Source organism: Mastigoproctus giganteus, chromosome 4 (genome assembly GCF_048544385.1).
Source record: "Mastigoproctus giganteus isolate SK-2022 chromosome 4, ASM4854438v1, whole genome shotgun sequence".
Lineage (NCBI taxonomy): Eukaryota > Metazoa > Arthropoda > Arachnida > Uropygi > Thelyphonidae > Mastigoproctus > Mastigoproctus giganteus.
In genome coordinates this window covers 131,800,154-131,823,217 of record NC_143578.1, presented here as the reverse complement: position 1 = coordinate 131,823,217, position 23,064 = coordinate 131,800,154, and the positions used below count along the sequence as shown (strand labels likewise).

At 38.7% G+C, this 23,064-nt stretch overlaps 1 protein-coding gene across 5 annotated transcripts in view; it reads left to right on the top strand.

The window, feature by feature from the left end:
• Pi3K21B (phosphatidylinositol 3-kinase regulatory subunit alpha) overlaps positions 1 to 23,064 on the top strand; it is a 519,263-nt gene that overhangs the window by 17,093 nt on the left and 479,106 nt on the right. For all 5 annotated transcript variants that reach the window (XM_090372927.1, XM_090372928.1, XM_090372924.1 and 2 more), the window contains exon 2: positions 21,665 to 22,341. In XM_090372927.1, coding sequence (XP_090229053.1) covers positions 22,005 to 22,341 — 337 coding nt within the window. In that variant the 5' untranslated portion in view covers positions 21,665 to 22,004. The remainder of the gene's footprint in view (positions 1 to 21,664; positions 22,342 to 23,064) is intronic.

The following is a 23,064-nucleotide window of genomic DNA, read 5'->3' as shown; positions in this document are numbered from 1 at the left end:
ACACCTTTGGAATAAGAAAGTGAAACAAGGCGGCAAAGAATAGGAGTAAGTTCAGGAGCACAGGTTTTGAGAACAAGTGGAGAAATACCATCAGGACCTGGAGCTTTCTTAGCATCAAGATTCATCAAAATCCTTCTGATATCCTTTTGACGGAAGACCACAGGAGGCATTGAATGGAGCGTGTTAGGAATGGTGGGAGGTGTTTTACCAAGATCATTAATACATGAGCTCGAAGAAAAATGGGATGCTAGCAGGTCAGCTTTATCCTTGGCTGAAGTGACAACAGAACCATCTGGTTTGGACAGAGGTGGGAGCAGAGATGGGCAAAAGTTGCAGCCAATAGCTTTGGCAAGAGACCAGAATGCTTGGCTACCATTAGGGCAGGAAGCAAGTTTTCTACTCTTAGCCTGTTCAAACTCTAGTTTGGACTGATTAATAACTCCTTTACAATTGTTGCGAGCTTTGGTGTAGGCAGAAAATGAAACTGAAGAATTAGAAACAAGCCAATTACGATATGCAACGTTCTTCTCTTGGACAGCCTTAGCACATTTATTGGAAAACCAAGGTTTAGATAAAGGATGAGATTTTAAAGTGGAGTGTGGGATAAAGGATTCCATTCCTGCAAGAATAATTTCACTGACACGATCTGAGCAAACGTTGACATCAGAAGTTTTGAAACAGTAATCAGACCAGGGAAAAGAAGAAAAGAAGTCTCGCAGGTCATCCCATTTTGCGTTCTTGTAATGCCAAACAATACGAGGTTGGGAATAGCCATGAGATAAAGGTTCCATTGGAGAAGAGACAATCACCAAGTTGTGATCTGAAGTGCCTAAAGGACCTCTCACTTCGACGTTGTACTTAGAAGGGTTGTTTGTGAGAAAAAGATCAAGCGTTTGGCTGTATGATTAGGATTGTCCAGTATTCTTGTAGGTAAATGAACAATCTGTGCTAGGTCATTAGTAATTGCAAAAGCCTCAGCATCTCGACCTGCTGGGTCGGTGTGACTAGAAAACGGAAGCCAGCTGGAGTTGTGAACGTTAAAATCACCAAGGAAAATTACCTCACTGTTAGGAAAGTTGGAGTGGAGAAAGTCAAGTTGCAAAGAGAGGAAGTCAAAGAGCTCCAAGTGATTAGTGGAGTTGGGAGAACGGTAGAGACAACAGATGAATTTTACACAATGAGGTAGAGAAATTTTAAGCCAGAGAAGATCAAAGAGAGGAGATTCCAAATTGCCAAGTCTCTGACAGGGAATACCAGAACGGACATATGCACAAGTACCACCTTTGAGGCTAAAGGAATCATACAGCAAATAATTTGGACATCTGAGATGAGCAGTAGTTGAATCAACTGATAACTGAGATTCAGTCAGAAAAAGTACATGGGGTTTGGAAGACTGCAAGTGGAAATGGACATTGTTGAGATTAGAATTGAGACCACGTATATTTGTGAAATGAATTAGGAAGTCCTTGGGAGGTTTAGATCTTTTCGCAGATAAGCTTGCTCTATTATTTTGACAATTCATGGTGTATTCAATAGTAAGAAAAAGTGGGTGGGACATGCTGTATGAAGTAATGAAATTTTTGGATATGGCGTACATGTGGTAAGAATATACCCAGATCCTTGACATAACGTGGCCTCGACAATGCTCCCCGCATACACACTACTCGGACTCCCTCCAGTCACTATCTGGCAGAGTAGAGGTAGCAAGATTATACACTAGCTGATCCGGAAGCTTCCTAGAGAGTTATCAATAGGTTCAGTCCGGTGTACTAACTAGCGGCCGGCCTGCGAACACCGTTTTAGAGCTGTACCCTCGAAATGTAAGGAATATTGGATCTCGCCACGACATTCATCATAACCTCAAAAATCATCAATCATACTGCATGATGGAAGAGATAGGGAAGGGTTGGCCGGAACTTAGCTCTAGAGATTAAACATGGTTTCCACCACTTCAAGCCTCCAATAAGCAAAGTGGTGGTATTTCACCAGTTGATGAGAGTCATCTACCACCTAGTACTGCCTGGTAACATAGAGGGGCGGCGTTCCGCCCCTCTATGTTACCGATTGGATACTATGATGCAGTCACAAAAGAACTGGATGCAGGGAATAACTTTGATATTATATACTTGGATCTTAGAAAGGCTTTTGATACTGTTGCACATGGAAGACTGCTCCACAAATTGGAGCAGTGTGGCATTGGAGGCAAATTGCTGCTATGGATAAAGGGGTGGTTGAGGGGGAGAAGACAGAAAGTGGTAATCGATGTACCGCTCATCGTGGACTAATGTTATTAGTGGAGTCCCTCAGGGTTCAGTGTTGGGTCCATTATTGTTTTCTGTATTTATAAATAATATTGATGATGGTATATCAAGCTTAATGTCCAAGTTTGTAGACAATACAAAGGTTGGTAGGGTTGTTAAGGACACTACTGATGCTATGCTGCTGCAATGGGATCTGGAAAAGTTGAGCAGATGGGCTGAGAGGTGGCAAATGAAGTTTAACCTTGACAAATGTAAAGTACTACTTATGGGAAACAGCAACCCCAGAGCAATGTATGAATTCTGTGGTACTACACTGACAGTGGTAGAGAATCTAAAGGACCTGGAGGTTATTGTGCAGGCAGATATGAAGTTATCTGAGCAGTGCAGACGGGCTGCAAGAGTAGCTCATGGTGTCTTATCAATGATATACAGGAATTTTTCTAGCAGGGATAAGGAGGTGATTATTCCCTTGTATAAGGCAATGGTCAGGCCACACCTTGAGTACTGTATACAGGTCTGGAGGCCTCATTTCAAGAAGGATGTAGAGCTGCTGGCGCGAGTACATAGAAGTGCAACAAGATTAGTGAATGGAACGAAGGGTTGCTCTTGCGAAGAAAGGTTTACGTTTTGCAAATTACAGTGTCTGGAAACTAGCAACCGGCGAGGTGATCTGATAGAAGTTTATAAAGCCTTGAATGTTTGAGCATGCTCAATGCTGATAGGATTCTTCCTCTTGCTCAGAATAATCACCTGAGAGGCCATAAATTCAAATTAGCATTAGTAGAGGCATATGATGCAAGAAAGCAAGCTTATGCAGCATCAGCCAAAAAAAAAAAAAAACCACTTCCAATTCACCCCTCTGTTCGTTCAAAATACCTGTCCAGCTGAGCCTTAAACTTATTTAGGCTATCAACTTCCACGACAAGGGGTGGAAGTCTGTTCCACCAACCAACCACCCGCTGGCTAAAGGCAAATTTCCACACGTCTAACCTACATCTGTCTTTCCTCAATTTGAATTTATGCCCTCTCAGGTGATTATTCTGAGCAAGAGGAAGAATCCCATCAGCATTGAGCATGCTCAAACCATTCAAGGCTTTATACACCTCTATCAGATCACCTCGCTGGTGCCTAGTCTCCAGACACTGCAATTTGCAAAACTTAAGCCTTTCTTCTTAAGAGCACTCCTTTGTTCCATTCACTAATCTTGTTGCCCTTCTCTGTACTCGTTCCAGCAGCTCTACATCGTTCTTGAAATGAGGCCTCCAGACCTGTATACAGTACTCTAGGTGTGGCCTGACCATTGCCTTATACAAGGGAATAATCACCTCCTTATCCCTGCTAGAAAAATTCCTATATATCATTGACAATACACCATGAGCTACTCTTGCCGCCCGTGTGCACTGCTCAGAGAACTTCATATCTGCCTACACAACCACCCCCAGGTACCTTTCATTCTCTACCACTGTCAGTGTAGTACCACAGAGTTGATACGTTGCTCTGGGGTTGCTGTTTCCCATGTGTAGTACTTTACATTTGTCAATTTTAAACTTCATTTGCCACCTCTCAGCCCATCTGCTCAACCTTTCCAGATCCTGTTGTGTTGCAGCAGCATAGTGTCAGTAGTGTCCTTGACAACCCTGCCTACCTTTGTATCGTCTGCAAACTTCGACATTAAGCTTGATATACCCTCATCAATATCATTTATGAATACAGAAAACAATAATGGACCCAACACTGAGCCCTGAGGGACTCCACTAATAACATTAGTCTACGACGAGCAGTGTCCATTGATTACCACTCTCTGTCTTCTCCCCCTGAGCCACCCCTTTATCCCCAGCAGCAATTTGCCTCCAATGCCACACTGCTCCAATTTGTGCAGCACTCTTCCATGTGCAACAGTATCAAAAGCCTTTCTAAGATCCAAGTATATAATATCAAAGTTATTCCCTGCATCCGGTTCTTTTGTGACTGCATCATAGTATCCAATCGGTAACATAGAGGGGCGGAATGCCGCCCCTCTATGTTACCAGGCAGTACTAGGTGGTAGATGACTCTCATCAACCGGTGAAATACCACCACTTTGCTTATTGGAGGCTTGAAGTGGTGGAACCCATGTTTAGTCTCTAGAGCTAAGTTCCGGCCAACCCTTCCCTATCTCTTCCATCATGCAGTATGATTGATGATTTTTGAGGTTATGATGAATGTCGTGGCGAGATCCAATATTCCTTACATTTCGAGGGTACAGTTCGCATTTGTCAATGTTAAACTCATTTGCCACCTCTCAGCCCATCTGCTCAACCTTTCCAGATACTGTTGCAGCAGCATAGCGTCAGTAGCGTCCTTAACAACCGTGCCAACCTTTGTATCGTCTGCAAACTCGTACATACTTGATATACCATCATCAATATTATTTATAAATACAGAAAACAACTATGGACCCAACACTGAACCCTGAGGGACTGCACTAATAACATTAGTCTATGATGAGCAGAGTCCATTAATTACCACTCTGTCTTGTGCCACTCAACCATCCCTTTATCCATAGCAACAATTTGCCACCAATGCCACACTGCTCCAATTTGTGCAGCAGTCTTCTGTGTGCAACAGTATCAAAAGCCTTTCTAAGATCCAAATATATAATATCAAAGTTATTCCCTGCGTCCAATTCTTTTGTGACTACATCATAGTATCCAGTCAAATTGGTCAGGCAAGACCTTCCCTTAACAAAACCATTCTGTGTCTGAGCTATAACTGAAGTCTTGTCAAGATGATCCTGCAGTGCTTCTTTAACCAGTGCTTCCATTAATTTTCCTGGAATAGAAGTTACTCACAGGTCTATAATTACTTGTGTCAGCCTTTGATCCTCCTTTGTGAATTGGGGATACATTTGCACATCTCCAGTCTGTGGGTACCTCCCCTGAGTCCAAGGAAGCTCTCAAAATTGTGGCTAACGGATTGCTTACTTCCTTTGCTACCTCCTTTAATATAACTGGATAGATTCCATCCACCCCAGGTGCCTTTCTTGTATTTATCTTCAACAATTTCTCCTCCACTTTACTCTCAATTATTATAATATCATCTAGCTCGCTGCCAGTGTTTACTTCATCTATGGCATTCCCCTTCCTGAATAACTCCTCGTGTGTGAATGTAGATGCAAAATAATAATTTAGTTTGTTAGCTACCTGAGCAGGATCATCAACAGTTGAACCATCGATATCAAGTGGACCAATCTGATTCATCCCCTTCCTTCTAGAGTTTACATAAGTAAAGAACTCCTTGCTGTTTTTCTTTGCATCCCTTGTCAAAGATTTCTCGTAATCTGCCTTCGCCTGCCTAACCTCCTTTGTAACTTGGTTACAGATCAACTTATATCTATCATAGGCTTCTGTGTCACATGTTAATTTATAGGTATGCCATGCATTTTTCTTCTCTGCCATATGTCTCATTAGTTCATCTGACATCCATTTAGGCCTGAACCTTGAACAATATTTCTTAGTTGGTATATAAAGCCTAGTAGCTTCCAAGATAAGTTCTTTCAATGCTTCCCATTTTGAGTTTGCTGTTGGTAACATCATCAGTTGGTCCCACTGTATAGAATTTAAATACTGTCTCAGACCATCATAGTCGCCTTTACGAAAGCAATAATCCTTCCCTTGACCTCTGATGGTAGTTACCTCCTTGAATAAATCCTACTTCAGCACACTGTGATCACTGCCACCTAGTGGTTCCTGTATCTGCAGATTCTTAATGCATGAAGAATGAAGAATCACTACTGATAATCAAATCAAGAGTATTGCTCCCTCTAGTTGCCTCCCGAACATGCTAATTTAGAAAACAATCATCCAATAAATTCACAAAAGCCTTGCTAGTGTGTGAGTGACCAACCCACAAATTCCAGTCACTATCTGGGAAATTTAAATCCCCCATTATAAGACTCTCCGATTTACTGGCCCACTCTATTTCCCTGTACAGTTTTTTATTATACTCATCAGAGTCATTAGGCCTATAGTACACTCCTACTCCCAATTTTGATCTCCCAATGCTTATGTCACACCAAACTGACTCAACACTGCACTGTCCAGCGATGTCGACTGGCTTCACTTCCTTGGATTTTATGTGTTTCTTAACTAATAGCATAACCCCTCCTCCCTTCCTGTCCTTTCTGTAGACTTTGTACTCCCCAAATTCCAGTTCTGCATTACTTATATCTGTGTGACACGACGTCTCTGCTATCCCAACAATATCTGCCTTTGATGCTTTGAGCAATACCTCAAATTTATTTACCAAACTCCTAGCATTGGTGCACACGCAAGCATACATGCATCTGTTCTTTTTCTTAGCTACCCTAACACAAACCATGTGTTTACTTGTACCGCAATGACTCCCAGCAGACTCTGAAATATCCTGCATCTTATTTTCCAAGCTGCTGCTCATTCCAATAGAAGCAGTGCAAGAATCACTTTCACCTCTGCCAGTGTCTACTGTTAATCTATTAGTCTTTGTATCCCCCAATCTAGCAGTTTTCCGACCCACCTAACACTGCCTTGATAGCATCAGCAAACGTTCTTGTCTCGATAGCATCAGCAAATTGAGGAAACACAGATGTAGGATAGATGTGTGGAAGTTTGCCTTTAGCCAGCGGGTAGTTGGTTGGTGGAACAGACTTGTGTCCTTTGTTGTGGAAGTTGATAGCATAAATAAATTGAAGGCTGAGCTGGACAGGTATTTGGAACGAATGGAGGGGTGAAAGGGGAGTGTTTTTTTTTTTTTTTTTTTTTTTTTTTTGGGTGATGCTGCATAAGCTTGCTTTCTTGCATCATATGCCTCTACTAATGTTAATGGTAACTTTTGCCTCTTCATGCAGCTTTAGTTGATCTGTTTAAGGCTTAATGATGTCAATTTCTTTTTTTTTTTTTTTTTTTTATATCAGCGTTATTCATTTTGGTCTGCAATTTTCAAATGTGTTAAGACCAGGGTGATTTCTCTCTTTCTTAGATAACCTCAACTGAACCAGTTTTTATACTCATTGGGGCAAAAATATAAACCAGCCATGAAAATTAATCATTTAATAATTTTAATGTTTTAATAATTTCACTGAGTTGAATGTGTGTCGTTTATCCGACATACACACTTAACTTTTTTATCAAGTGAGAGGTTTGTCTTGGAAAATAGGTTACTTATCTGGTGAAAGCAGGAAGCAAATATAGGCTGTGATTTCAATTCCATGACATTCTTATGTATTTTCATACACAGAACCTCTTCACAAAATGTAGGCAAGCTACTCCACTGCTTGTTTTTGCACTATGAAATCAGTTTGACATCAGGTAATTGAAGTTTCCTGATGTTTTCAAACAGTTATTTTTGATAATATCATTCCAGTATTGGATTTTAAGGTTAACATAAGAATAAATTAATACATAAAAAGATGTGTGTACATGGTTTTTACAGAGCATTGAAATTTTATGAAACTGAACTCACTCACTCTGCACAGTTCTCACAGTACTGGAAAATATGCCCTCAAAAGGGTAAATGCACCCCCTCATCCCTGTTTTGATCTTTCATTTTTTCGCTTTTCTTTGCCCTGTTTTAGATAGCAACTGCTTTCGGTGATTTCAGACTGATGCATAGTGCAGACACCCAGATTTTTTTTACTAGGTACAACCCAGATGGTTTCATAACGGATGATATTGCATCATATCCATAATGCATGTATTATTATAACTAGTAGGCACATTGGAGAAAAATATTATCAAAAATAAAATGAAAGTTTTTTTTTTTTTTTTTTTTTTTTTAATGCTTAGCTTTTTGTTGTAATGCCTGAAATGTCTATTGTTTCTGCAGTTAATATTATGTGCTGACACAAGAATCATATTAGTCATGTGCTTGGAACAGTCCTTTTATTTGGTATCACTGAGCATTCAACCATTTTGTCTGCTCTGTTTCATCTCTAATGACATACATTAACTAATGTGACTATTTATATTATTGTTATACTCATAACATCATGATTTATGTCAGTTTGTGTAGCTACAGTTAATTTTGTATTTAAAAGTTAACTTAGTAAAATCTGGTTAATATCATAAACTAGATTCTAGTTGAGACTTCTTGAGTGATATATGATTTATCTTTGTAGATGCAAAATTTGAGCCCAGTGTCATGAATGAAACACTGATGAGCCAAAACATTATGACCACTTACTTAATATGATGTTGGTCCTCGACGTGCAGCCAAAACTGCTCGTACCTGGTGAGGCATGGATGCTACAGGATTTCTAAATGTGTTACCAACACATAACCAGCAGATCCGCTGGTTATGTGTTGGTAACACATAACGATTTGCAGATGACATTGTGGTCATAAGCCACGATCCCAAAGAATTAGAGGAAAATCTTAATCAGTTATGCACAGTTAGTAAGGATTTTGGACTAAAGATGAATATGGCTAAAACAAAAGTAATGATGAACAAGTATGCCACGGAAAGGGAAATAATGATTGAAGGAGCAGTAATTGAAAAGGTGGAGTCATATACTTATCTGGGACAAGTTATTAGCTGTAATAATGATAAATGGCTGGAAGTCAAGAGAAGAATAAATTTTGGATGGATAGCATTCAGGAAATATAGTCACATACTGAAGAGCAATATCCCAGTTTGTCTGAAACGTAAACTAATGAATCAATGTATACCCCCCACCATGACTTATGGAAGTGAAACTTGGGCACTCACCAAAAGAATGGAAGAGAAGCTAAGAACTACACAGCGAAGAATGGAACGAATTATATTGAGAATCAGACTGTGAGATAAGAAGAGAAACACATGGATTAGGCAGCAAACTCAAGTAAAGGACATTCTTATCAAAACTAAAGAACTAAAATGGTCTTGGGCAGGGCACATAGCTCGAAGACATGATGACAGATGGACTAAGAAAATAACAGAATGGTACCCAAGAGGAGCTAGAAGAAAACCTGGAAGACAAAGGTGGAGATGGATAGATGAAATTCATGAGTTTTTGAGTAGTAAATGGATGGCCAGTGCTCAAAACAGAAGGAACTGGAAAGTTGCTGGAGAGGCCTTCATCCTGCAGTGGATTGAAAATGGCTGATGATGATGATGAACCAGCAGATCCTTTAATTTCTGTAAGATCTGTGGTTGAGATGTCACAGATCAGAGTTGCTGTTCCAACACAAACCACAGATGCTTGATGGGATTGTTGTCTGCAGAATTTGGAGGACAGGGCAATACCTGGAAGTCTTCCTCATGTTCCATGAACCAGTCTCAAACAGTCCCAGTGGTGTGGCACAGCACATTATCCTGCTGAAAGACGACACCACCAGAGGGGAAGGCCATTGCCATGAAAGGGTGTACCTGGTCAGCAGTGATGTTTAGGTAGGTGGTAGACGTCAGAGTGCCCGGCACACGGATGACTGGACCCAGGGTATCCCAGCAGAACATCGCCCAAAGCATGACACTGCCGCCACCAGCTTGTTTTCGTCCCACGGTGCATCCAGGCGGCATCACTTCCTCAGGTAAACGACGCACGGGTACTCGGCCATCCACATGGTGCAACAGGAAACGTGATTCATCAGACCAGATGACCTTCTTCCAATCACTCAAGGTCCAATATCAAAGCTCGCGTGCCCATTATAGCCTCTGTCACCGGTGAACCGTGGTTAGCATGAGTACTCGGAGTGGCCTGCAGCTATGCAGCCCCATTTTCAGCAGGGTTTGATGTACTGTGTGTACATAACAATTTACATAATGACTCTGTGGTCATAATGTTTTGGCTCATCAATGTATATTCAAGAATAGTTTTGGTGATGTATAATAGATCATTCATCTGGATTGTACAAAAACCTTTATTGAATAAGTGATGTCAAAATTATTCTTTGCATCCAGTTTCCTTGTGACAGTGTCATAGCAGTTAATCAGGTTTGTCAGGCTTGTTGCAAACCAGCAAATCCCCCTTAACAAATCTGTGCTCTGATTGCCTTATAGCTCCATTTCAAACCAGATGATGTTGTATTGCTTCTTTAACTACGGACTGCATTATTTACCATGGCAGCACAGAAGTCACCATTTATCTATAATTGCTCACTTGAACCTTTCAACCTGCTTTCTGAATAGGAGAGATATCTGTCTCTAAACTGCGGGACTTTTTGCCTGAATCTAAGGATGCTCACCTTATCGAAGCTAAAGGTTTATCTCCATCGCTGCTTCTTTTAAGATAACTAGATGGTTTCCTTGCAAACCAAATGCTTTATTTACTTTTAGTTGCAATGATTTCTCTCCCATCTTCCTTTCAGTTATCATAAAATCACAAAACTCATAGTTAGTATTGGATAGATTTCTGGTATCTCAATCTCTAAAAACTCTTTCACACATGCCTTTATATACAAAATATATTAGTGTAATGTTTGAACAGCATGTTGCAAGCATGTTCAGTTTAACTAAATACATGAAATGAAAGCACTTCACATTTATAAAGTTTAAAATATGTTTATTATGTATATATTAAGTGCAATAGCATCATTAATGATGCTGTTGCACTTAATATTATACATAGTCTAAACTTGCTTGAGGCTTTAGCCCTAAACGATCTTAGTCTAAATATGTTTATTACTAATAGTGTGAAAATCATATGTGGATATGTTCTTCAAACCATACCTTGTGGAAGAATGGATATCCCAGCAGTCTCATAAATAGGTCCATAAAAATACAGAAAAAATTCAACATATTCAATTTCTCCCTACTCCCACTCTACAGGATGAGAAGAACAGTGCCTGATTTTTTATACAGTAAATTGTATAAAATCTTCACCTGTGTAGGCTGTTATTATTATTATTTTTCTGTTTATACTCCGGCACGACAACCAAGTCAGTAGAGTTTACAATAAATCGTCAATACAAATATTTATCGTATTTAGTAGTCACAGGCTTGAACCCCGGTCCACTCTAGGAATGCTCCTGACCACTGGGCTACGTCAGGCCCCGTTGTTGTTGTTTGGTTTTTAGGAGCATTAGCAACTAAGGCCATATTGCTCTGGGGGGGATATGCGGTGGTCATTCCCTGACCTTTCCGCATCCTCCATATTTGCTGGTCACGGGCTTGAACCCCGGTCTAATCAAGAAGCGTGTGCTGTGCACTGCTGCTCCTGCCCACCTGGCTATGGAGGCGCCACCTGTGTAGGCCCACACTGTTTGTAAATAATCTGCTACTAGCATTAGTAGAGGCATATGATGCAAGAAAGCAAGCTTAATAGCATCAGCCAAAAAAAACCCCTTCCCATTTCACCCATCAATTCACTCCAAATGTTTGTCTAGTTCTGCCTTGAACTTATTTAAGTTGCTGACCTCTACTACAACAGATGGAAGTTGGTTCCAACTATCAACAATATGCTGGCTAAAGGTGAATTTCCTCACATCTATACTACAATTGTCTTTCCTCAATATGCATTTATGTCCCCTCAGGTGAGTAATCTAGGCAAGAGGAAGAATCCCATTAGCATTGAGCTTGCTCAATTAATTCAAGGCCTTATACACCTCAATTAGATCACCTCACAGGTGCTTAGTCTCCTGAAGCTGCAATTTGCAGAACTTAAGCCTTTCCTGGTAACACCAACCCTTTGTTCCACCTAACAATCTCGCTGCCCTTCTCTGTACTCGTTCCAGCAGCTCTACATCTTTCCTAAAATGAGGCCTCCAGATCTGTATACAGTACTCAAGGTGTGGCCTGACCATTGCCTTATACAAGGGGACATCATCATAAGCAATGACAGATGATGATGTCTCCTTGTATAAGGCAATGGTCATCAGAAAGTTGCTGGTAAGGCCTTCATCCACTGCAGGATGAAGGCCTCTCCAGCAACTTTCCAATTCCTTCTATTTTGTGCAATAGCCATCCATTTACTACCCATGAATTTGTGAATTTCATCTGTCCATCTCCATTGTTGCCTTCCAGGTTTTCTTCTAGCTCCTCTTGGGTACCATTCTGTTATTTTCTTAGTCCATCTGTCATGTCTTCGAGCTATGTGTCATGCCCAAGACCATTTTAGTTCTTTACTTTTGATAAAAATGTCAATTACTTGAGTTTGCTGCCTAAACCACGTGTTTCTCTTCTTATCCAACAGTCTGATTCCTAATATAATTCTTTCCATTCTTTGCTCTGTAGTTCTCAGCTTCTTTTCCATTCTTTTGGTGAGTGTCCAAGTTTCACTTCCATAAGTCATGGTGGGGAGTATACATTAGTTCATTATTTTACGTTTCAGACAAACTGGGATGTTGCTCCTCAGTATGTGACTATATTTCCTGAATGCTATCCATCCAAAATTTATTCTTCTCTTGACGTCCAGCCATTTATCATTATTACAGCTGACTCATCCAAGATAAGTTATATGAATCCACCTTGCCTTATGAAACATTGCCTTATGCTTTATGGAGTCGAATGCCTTTTCATAATCTACAAATGCAAAGCATAATGGTGTTTTATATTTATTTGCTTTCTCCATTAGTTGTGATATTATGTGAAGGTGATTCGTAGTTGAGAATACTCTCCTAAAGCCAGCTTGCTCTTTCGGTTGATTTTCAAGTATTCTTTCTAATCTGTTAGTAATGACCCATGTGAACAACTTGTAGATGTTGGGACAACAAGCGAATTGGTCTATAATTTCCAATTTCTGATTTATCTCCTTTCTTACACAGCAAAATTATGATTGCATTATTCCACTCCTGAGATATCATGCCTTTCGTTGTGTGTTTTGTGAAGAGTTTTGCCAGTTTCTGTGTCGTGGCTTTTCCTCCTAATTTTAACAACTCTGCAGTAATTTCATCTTTACCTGGGGTTTTTTGATTCTTCATTTACTGTTCCTTTAATCATTATAACCCTGTGACATACTTGTTCATCATTACTTTTGTTTTAGCCATATTCATCTTTAGTCTGAGATCTTTACTAACTCTGCATAACTAATTAAGATTTTCCTCTAATTCTTTGGGATCATGGCTTATGATCGCATTGTCATCTGCAAATCATAAATGATTTACGTACTCTCCATTCACATTGACTCCTTTCTGTGACCAGTCTAATCTTCTGAAAGCTTCCTCAAGGGTAGCAGACAACTTCGGAGATATTGTGTCTTCTTGTTGAACTCCTTTCTCAATTTTAAATTTGCTATTGTGTCTAGTCTAATAACAGAGGTAGTGTTGTCGTATATTTTCTTCAAAATCACAATATATGGAGTATCTATGCCGTGTCTTTCCAGCGCCCGAAACATTACCCTATGCTGTATGGAGTCGAGTCAAATGCCTTTTTATAATCCACAAATGCCAGGCATAATGGTGTTTATGTTAATTTGCTTTCTCCATTAGCTGTGATATTACATGAAGGTGATCCACATTTGAGAATCCTATCCTAAAGCCAACTTGCTCTTTCGGTTGATTCTCATCAAGTACTAGCTCTAATCCGTTAGTAATGACCCTTGTGAACAACTTGTAGATGTGGGATAACAAGCTAATTGGTCTATAATTTCCAATTTCTGATTTATCTTCTTTCTTATGCAACAAAACTATGATTGCATTATTCCCTCCTTAGCCGTCACACCTTTTCTAATGCATTTCGTGAAGAGTCTTGCCAGTTTCTGTGTCGTGGCTCTTTCTTCCAATTTTAAGTTAAGTTTGAAGTTACTTTTCACTAACTTCATCTTCACATGGGGCTTTCTGATTCTTCATTTTCTTCAACGCATGTTCTAACCCATCAGGAAGGATATCCGGTATGTCGTATGTGTTACTAATTTGCGATCCATCTTCCCCACTGCTGGCATCATTCCCTCGCTTCTTGTATAATTCTCTGTAGTAGTCTTTTGCTATTTAAATTATGCCTTCTCTGCTATTTATAAGTACACCATCGCTATTCTTCAGTTTCAGTATCATTTGCCTTTCTGTATTCCTGCTCATGGCTGCTGATTTAAGTCCTTTGTTTTCTTTTAATGCTTGTTCTACTTTTCTTGTGTTAAATCTTCTAATGTCCTCTCTGAGTCTCTTTCTAATGGCTTTGCATAACTCAGTATGCTCAATTTTCTCCTTGTCAGTGTTTATCTTGATCTTCATTTGTTGTCTTCGGTTCATCTTGTCAAGTGTTTCTTGACTAATTTTTTTCTTCTTTGTATTTCTTTTTACCTATAGGGTTCTTGGGCTTTATCACTTTCAGAAAGTTGTAGTATTCCTCCTTGATATCTTGGTCCTGAACAGTCTGCAGAAGCTCAAACTTGTTTTTGATTTCCAGTACATACTGCTTTTTCTCCTCTTCTGTTAACTCAAAGACCTTCGTGTTAATTACTCGAGTCAGCTTTTTCCTTTCTTTTCTTACATCTATATCAAGTGTGCATCTTACCATTCTGTGATCACTTCCAACATTTATCTTGTTCAGGACGGTAACATCATTCACAATATATCTTCTGTTAGTGAGGATGAAGTCAATTTCATTAGTTGTTAATCCACTTGAGCTATTCTATGTCCACTTTCTGTTCACCCGTTTCTTGAAAAAAGTGTTCATTACTGACATTCCTCGAGATTCTGCAAATTCCAAAAGTCTTTCATTTCTTTCACCAATTCTAAAATTTCCTATAGTTCCCATTTCTGCATTGTTTTGCCTCTTTCCAACCTTAGCATTGAAGTACCCCTATGATGATAATGTAGTGGGTTTTCTGCTCATCTAGAAGACTCAGTTTCGGTGTACATTTCTTCAACCTCTTCATCATCATGTCTCAATGTTGGTGCATAAATCATTATAACCTTTAGCTTGTACAAGGGGACAATCACCCCCTTATCCCTGCTTGCAAAATTCCTGTATATCATTGACAAGACACCATGAGCTACTCTTGCAGCCTTTTTGCACTGCTTCCCTTTCATTCTCCATTACATCAACTGGGTAGTACCACCCAGTTGATGTGTACTCTGGTTTAATGCTAACCATATGCAGTACTTTACATTTGTCAGTGTTAAACTTCAGTTGCCACCTCTTAGCCCATCTCCTCAAATTTTCCAGATCCTGTTGGAGTAGTGTACTAGTAAAAAATTTCTGTCATTAACAACCCAGCCAACCGTCTGCAAACTTCGACATTAACACTGATATACTTTCATCGATATCACTGATAAATACTGAAAACAACAATGGTCCTAACTCCAACCCCCGGGGGACTCCACTAGTAACATTAGTCCAAGAAGAGCAGTGTTCATTGACAGCCACTCTGTCTTCTCCCAGTCAACCATCCTTTTATTTATTGTAGCAACTTGCCCTTAATGCCATACTGCTCCAATTTTTACAGTAGTCTTCCATGTTTACAGTATCCAAAGCTTTCCTAAAATCCAAGTGCACGATATCAAAATTATTCTTTGCATCTAGTTCCTTTGTAACCACATTATATTATCCAATCAAATTTGTCAGACACGACTTCCCCTTAAACCCATGCTGTGTCTGAACTATAACGGCAGTCTTGTCTAGATGATCCTGCATCGTTTCCTTAACCAGTGACTCTATTATTTCCTCGGAACAGCAGTTAGACTAACAGGTCTGTAATTACCCGTGCCACCCTTCGATCCCCCTTTTGAATTGAGGACACATTTACACATCTCCAATCAACGGGGACCTTCCCCGAGTCAAAGGAAGCTTTCATAGTTACGACTAAGGGTTTGCTTACTTCCTTTGCTACTTCCTTTTATATAACTGGATAGATCTGATACACTCCAAGTGCCTTTCTTTTGTTGAATTTCAACAATTTCTCCTCCACTTTGCTCTTGGTTATTACAAAATAATATAGCTTCCTGCCAGATTTGATAAGCTTCTGGCCCCCACTTCCCAACAAACCTCCTCATGTGCGAATGTAGATGCAAAATGCTCATTCAGTATGTCAGCTACCTTAGCAGGTTCATCAACAATCGAACAGTCAATATCAAGTGGACTAATCTGATTCATCCCCTTCCTTCTAGAGTTTACATAAGTAAAGACATTGTTACATTTTGGTTTGCATTCTTTGCCAAAGATTTCTTGTAATCTACCTTGCTTCCCTAATGTCCTTTGTGATTTGGTTACATACTATCTTATATCTACCATAAGCATCTGTGTCTTCTGATAATTTATGTGTCCCATACATTTTTCTTTCCTGTGACAAGTCTCGTTAGGTCATTGGCATCCATTTAAGCCTAAACCTTGAACAGTATTTCTTAGTTGGCATGAAAAACGTAGTAGCTTCCATGATTAAGGCTCAGCTGGACAGGTATTTCGAATGAATGGAGGGGTGAAGTGGAAGTTTTTTTTTTTTTTTTGGCTGATGCTGCATAAGCTTGCTTTCTTGCATCATATGCCTCTACTAATGCTAATGCTAAGTACCATCTCCTTTTTGTCTTCTTGGTGACTTCAATGCACATCATCCACTATGGGGATTTGCTCACATGGATAATAGTGGACACTTGATAGAAAAGCACATAGACCAACTGAACCTAACATTGCTGAACACTGGTCATAACACCTACACTCACCTCTCCATGGGATCTATGTCAGCAATTGACCTATCCATTTGTTCTCCTCAGTTATTTCCCATTATAGATTGGACAGTTTTAAATGACCTGCACAACAGTGATCAGAATTCAAACAATGCAGATGCCGTGGCCTGATTATTGGGTAACATGGAAATTCTCTAAAGCAGATTGGGAAAAGTATTCTGCCCCCATCTCCTTTGATAGCCAATTGATATTACTAGCATCCATTGACGATGTAACTGAGCATATTTCAAAGCAAGTACTGGCAGCAGCTTCTGAAGCAATACCACAGTCTTCTGTTAGGGAAAAAAGAAAGGGAAAGATATAAATAAAGCCTGGAATCTGTTCCATAAGTTTCCAACCACCAGCAACCTAATTCAGAAGAAAAGCTAAAAAAGATTCATGGATACAGTTTGCCTCCTCTATCACAAAGGATACTAGCAGTTTAATTATTTGGAAAAAAAATATAACTAAAAAACTGGTTTCTGTTCCAATATTAACCAAGAATGGGCAAGAAATATCTTCATCACAAGAAATAGCTAATGCACTTGCAAAGATTTTCTCTGAAACGTCTGCCATTTTGATGCTCCCTTTCTACAAATCAAAGCCATACCAGAAAGGTACAAGATAAATTTCCAAACTACTCAGTCTCTTGCCTATGATCAATCTTTTTGTTTATTTGAACTCCAAACAGCATTAAATAGATCACCTAATAGGGCTGCTGGAGCTGATGGAATCTTTTATGTAATGCTAAAACATCAAAACAATACAGATTTGAATTTACTAATAACTTTCTTTAACTGGATCTTTCTTGAAGGTACAAATCCCTCTACCTGGCATCATTTTGTTATTTTAGCCTTTCCCAAACCAGAAAAAGATCAATCACTTCCACAAAATTACTGACCAATCTCCCTCACCAGTTGTCTAGGTAAAATTCTAGAAAGGATGTTAACACATATGACTTACCTGGGTTCTTGAAACTGACAAGCTGCTAAAAACAATAATTAGTTTGGATTCCGACAAAATAGATCCACTTTGGATCTCACGGTGAAAGCAGAGACTAATATCCATAATGCTTATGTGAAAAATGAACATCTTGTAATGGTACGTTTGGATATCGAAAAGGCTTTTGATACAACCTGGAGGTATGGCATATTGTGAGAACTTTACTCCCTAGGATTACGAGGACATTTACCAAAATTCATTCAAAACTTTCTTCAATACAGAACTTTTCAAGTATGTTACCAAAGTGCTTTCTCATATCTTTATTGAGGAAGAAGGGGGTCCCACAAGGATCAGTACTTAGTGCTACTCTTTTTCCACTTAGGCTGAACACCATAATTCAAAACATTCCCAATACTGTCGAATTATATATGTACACCGATGATCTCACTATATTGTGCAGTTCAAAAAATATTCATACCATTGAAAGACAGCTACAACTAATCCTAAATAAGCTTGAAATATGGACAGTGCAAAATGTATATCATTTGTCTAAACATAAAAACAGTTGCAGTTCACTTCTGGAAAAAATGCAAGCTGCATCCAGAACCAGAACTTCAGCTAAAGAATCACCTGATGTCTCTCATGAGTAATCTTAGTTTTCTAGGTTTAATGCTGGATATCAAACTTAATTTTGTTTCTCACATAACATATCTCCGAACTGTCTCCCTGAAAAAACTTAACTTGTTCAGATCCATTTCCGCCATGAAATGGGGTGGTGATAGACTCTTCTAGATTATGGTGCTGTTGTCTATGACTCGGCTAGGAAAAATGTGCTGATTAGACACAATACCATCCAACACAGTGCCCTCCGAACTGCTCTAGGGGCATTTAGAACATCCTCTGTCCAAAGTCTTTATGTAGAAGTACATGAACCTCCACTTCACCTTAGAAGGAAAATGCTGCTCCTCAATTATGCAGCCAAAATTTAAAGTCTTTCAGCCCATCTTCAACCAATACTTTTCAACCCAGAATAGACCACATTCTACAACAAAAAACCGGTAGAAAATAGATCCACTGGTATTTGTCTAAAAGATTTATTGCATACCTGGAACTTTCAATTTGACGATATACATTAAGAGACCGATGTACCTGATCCACCCTGGTCTGTAAATCTCATTCATTGTGATACCTATTTTCATCAATTTGGGATAAGAAATGTCTCAAATGAAAGTATTGCTCATAACTTCATAAAGGCCATGCACTTAATAATGCTCAAACTTCCCTAATATAACAGATGGTTCGAAAACAGACTCTGCTGTTTGTAACAGTTATACTGCAGAATTATACACAATAAAAATAGCCTTAAAGAATATTAACACTTTCCACAATGCTAGCAGTGTAATATATACCGATTCCACGAGTGCTGTCTCTGCATTGGACAATAAGTTTTCAATATCGCATCCCATCATAAAACAAATCTTATCCTGTTTAAATCATCTATGAAGTAAAAATCACACAGTGAAATTTTGCTGGATCCAGGGCATTCTGGTATCACAGGTAATGAGAGAGCAGATCAGGCAGCCAAACAACCGAACGGTACAACACCAGCAAATTACCCTGTGCCATATATATAGATTATTTAAAGCATATTAAAAAAACCTGTATAATTCAGTGGACTGAAACCTGGAAATCACAAATAAACAAGAAATTGCTCCAAATCAAAGATAAACCAGAATTATGGAATTCTACCTATAGGCAACACAGACAGGAAGAGGTTGTAATAGGGAGATTACATATAGGGCATACACACACCCAACCCATATGTACCTGCTCATGAGGGATGATGCACCACTATGCAGGTACTGTTCACCACTTACTGTCAAACATATACTCCTAGGTTGTACGCATTATGCTCATATCAGGAAAAGTGCTTTCCTTTCACTGTCAAGACTGCAAGATTACAATCTTAACACTGCAAGACAAAATATTACTTGTCCTTATTATTGGAAATAATGTGAATCTAAATGTTTAGTTGTTTAGCTTTCTTAAGCAAATACAAATATATGAATTCCTGTGATGCGAAAATCAGACTGATTTAGTACATAAAATAATAACATAAGAATAGGCACATTTTGGCCCCAGTGGCCCTTGTGCACTAAAACATCCACACCAATACTAAATACCTCACCACTCTCTGTATCATCTGCAAACTTAGATTTTAAGCCTGATGGACCTTCATCAGCATCATTAATAAATATAGAAAACAGCAATACCTCAAAACTGAACCCTAGGTGGAGTCCACTAATAACATTAGTCCAGAATAGCAGTGTCCATTAATAACCATTCTCTGTCTTCTTGCACTCAACTATCCCTTTATCCTTATCAGTAACTTGCCCTTAATGCCACACTACTCCAATTTATACAACAATCTTTTATGTGCAACAGTATCAACAGCATTCCTGAAATGTAAATATATGATGTCAAAACTATTTTTAGTATCCATTTCCTGTGTTAGTGTGTCATAGTATCCATTGAGATTGGTCAGACAAGATGGTCTCTTAAAAATCCATGCTGTAACTGCAGCATAATTGCATTCCTGTCTAGATGGTCCTGCATTAGTTCTTTAACCAGTGACTCCATTATTTTCTCTGGAATAGAAGTTAAGCTAACAGGTCTGTAATTACTCATGTCACCTTTTGTACCCCCACACATCTTCAGTCCATTGGGACTTCCCTCGAAACCAAAGATGCACTCAAAATTATCGACATCCTTGAAACCAAAGATGCACTCGAAATTATCACCTTTGCTGCCTCTCTTAATATAATTGGGTAGATCCCATCCATCCCAGGTACCTTTTTTATGTTTAGTTTCAGCAATTTTTCTTCCACTTCCTTCTCAGTTATCACAAAGTCATTTAACTCCCTGTTAGTTTACTAGACTTCTGTCATCCCCTCTCTAAATATTTGTCATGTGTGAACAGATGCAAAGTAGCTATTCAGTCTGTCAGCAACCTGAACAGGGTCATCGATATCAAGTGGACCAATATGACTCAACCCCTTCCTTCTACTGTTAGTATATGTAAAGAAGTCTTTGCTGCATTTCTTTGCCAAAGAGTCTTTTCATTCTCGTAATCTGCCTTAGCTTTCCTAACCTGCTTTGTCACTAGATTACAGACTAGTTTATATCTGCTATAGTCTTGTGTATCACCTGATAATTTTTATGCATCCCATGCATTTTTCTTCTCTACCACAAGTCTGATTGGTTCATCTGACATCCATTTACATCTAAGCCTTGAACATATTTCTTAGTTGGTGTGAATACGCAATAGTTTCTATGATTACTTTACTGAATGCTTCCATTTAGAATTTGCTGTTGGTAACATCAGTAGGTTCCACTCTATAAAATTAAAAAATTATCTGATGCCACTGTAGTCACACTTGGAAAAGCAGAAGCTCTTTCCTTTAACCTTAACAATAGTTATGCTAGAGGAAACTTTTCCTTTACTTTAGACATGCCGGTGGAACACTGAAAACAGATTTGCAATTGACACTCAAATTCTAATCACATTTTTTCTTTCTCAGTGAAAAAGATTTGTTGATCTGTGTAATTAGAAATAATGTTTGTAAATGAATGCCGTACTGTAGTAATACTAAAATTCAGACATTTGTTATTGTAATGGACATTTAAATTTTTGATTTTTTTTTTTTTTTGTGATTACTATGTGGTTAAAAATTCTTCTATCAATTGTTTTTGTTACTTAAAACATTGGAGAGAGAGAGAGAGAGAGAGAGCCCTCTCCCCTAATATAATAAGCATTTTATCTATCTGAACTAAATATTTTTCTGAATACATTTATATTTGTTGAATTTTATCATCAGTATTATTTATTGATGAGTTTCACTTTTTCATATTTATTGCATTTGTTTTCTTTTTCAGATCAGTTTTCATCAACGAGAACTGATAATGAATCTGTGGTTAACATGTTTATATATACAAAGTGAGTGTCATTGGGCTGATGGAAACCAGACTTCCTTTCCATTTAAATTTAAATTACAGTTAAAAGAAAAGCACTACACAGATGATTACAAGTTTCAGAGGTGCAATGTATTTTCTTAACATTTATTTGAATCTAATGAAGTGCATTTCACAATCGTGGTGGCTATGACTTTGGTGATGTAACAGGAATTACTTAAAATGTGAATTACGTGATTCTCTTCTGGAATCTACATTTTACATACTTTTTTAAGTGGATAATTGTTGAGTATATGCAAGAGATATGGGGGAGATTGTGTTTTATAGATCACAGTACAGGTATAATAAACAAGATGATTCTGAAATTTCTCTCGAGGCTGGGGATATTCTTGAAGTAAAGAAGCCATTCCAGTTTACTCTTGAAGGAACAGAAGAAAATCCAGAAGGGTGGGTACTAGGAAGGAATCAAAGGACAGCAGAAGCAGGATACTTTCCTGGAACTTTTGTTGTTTATCTTAGAACAGAAATGTCATTACCTACTACACCAGTGCCTCAGAGGCCAGTTCCCAGGCCTGAACCTGTAGTGGTAAGAAACATAATGCTTGAAGAATGCAATGATTCAGGATATGTTGGCTCACCTGGTAAGTAACTCACAAACCTTCATTTTGTAGAATACATAATCCATTGAGTTCTGTCTGTTTTGCCGTAGGCACATAAGTTGGAAGATGATGATGAGCAGTCTTTCAAATTTGAAAGTCATGAAGTAGACTGTGTTATGGTTATAAGATAAAATAGTTAGTGTAATGCCGAGGATTATATCTCTTTTTTGTGATGCTCACAATTAAAAATTGCAGTGTAATATAAATTGCAGTGTTAATTGCAGTGTTAATTTATATTAATACTGCAATTTATGTTTATTAGCATTAATGCTAATGCTAATATTCTATTTCTGTGATAACAGTTCAACATAAACATAACAAAACATGCTGGAAACAAATTCTGCTCTCTTTGCTGCCTTGCATCTTTTTAAACGTTGTGAAAAAGGCAGTTTTTTCTACCCCAAAACACACACACACACACACACACACACACACACACACACACACACACACACACACACACACACACACACACACACACACACACACACACACACACACACACTTCATTTGGGTGGGGCTGTAGTCAGCCAATCTCAGGTAGAGAGTGAGATTTTATTCCAGGTTTTTCAGCCCATGAACACACACTTTGAAAGACAGACATACTTGCTCAAATATTTTTCAGTAGGAAAAGATTGGAAATAATCATTGTTGGCACCCTGAATGGGCATCCCATACAGTAGCAGAAGGATCTGTTATGGAACA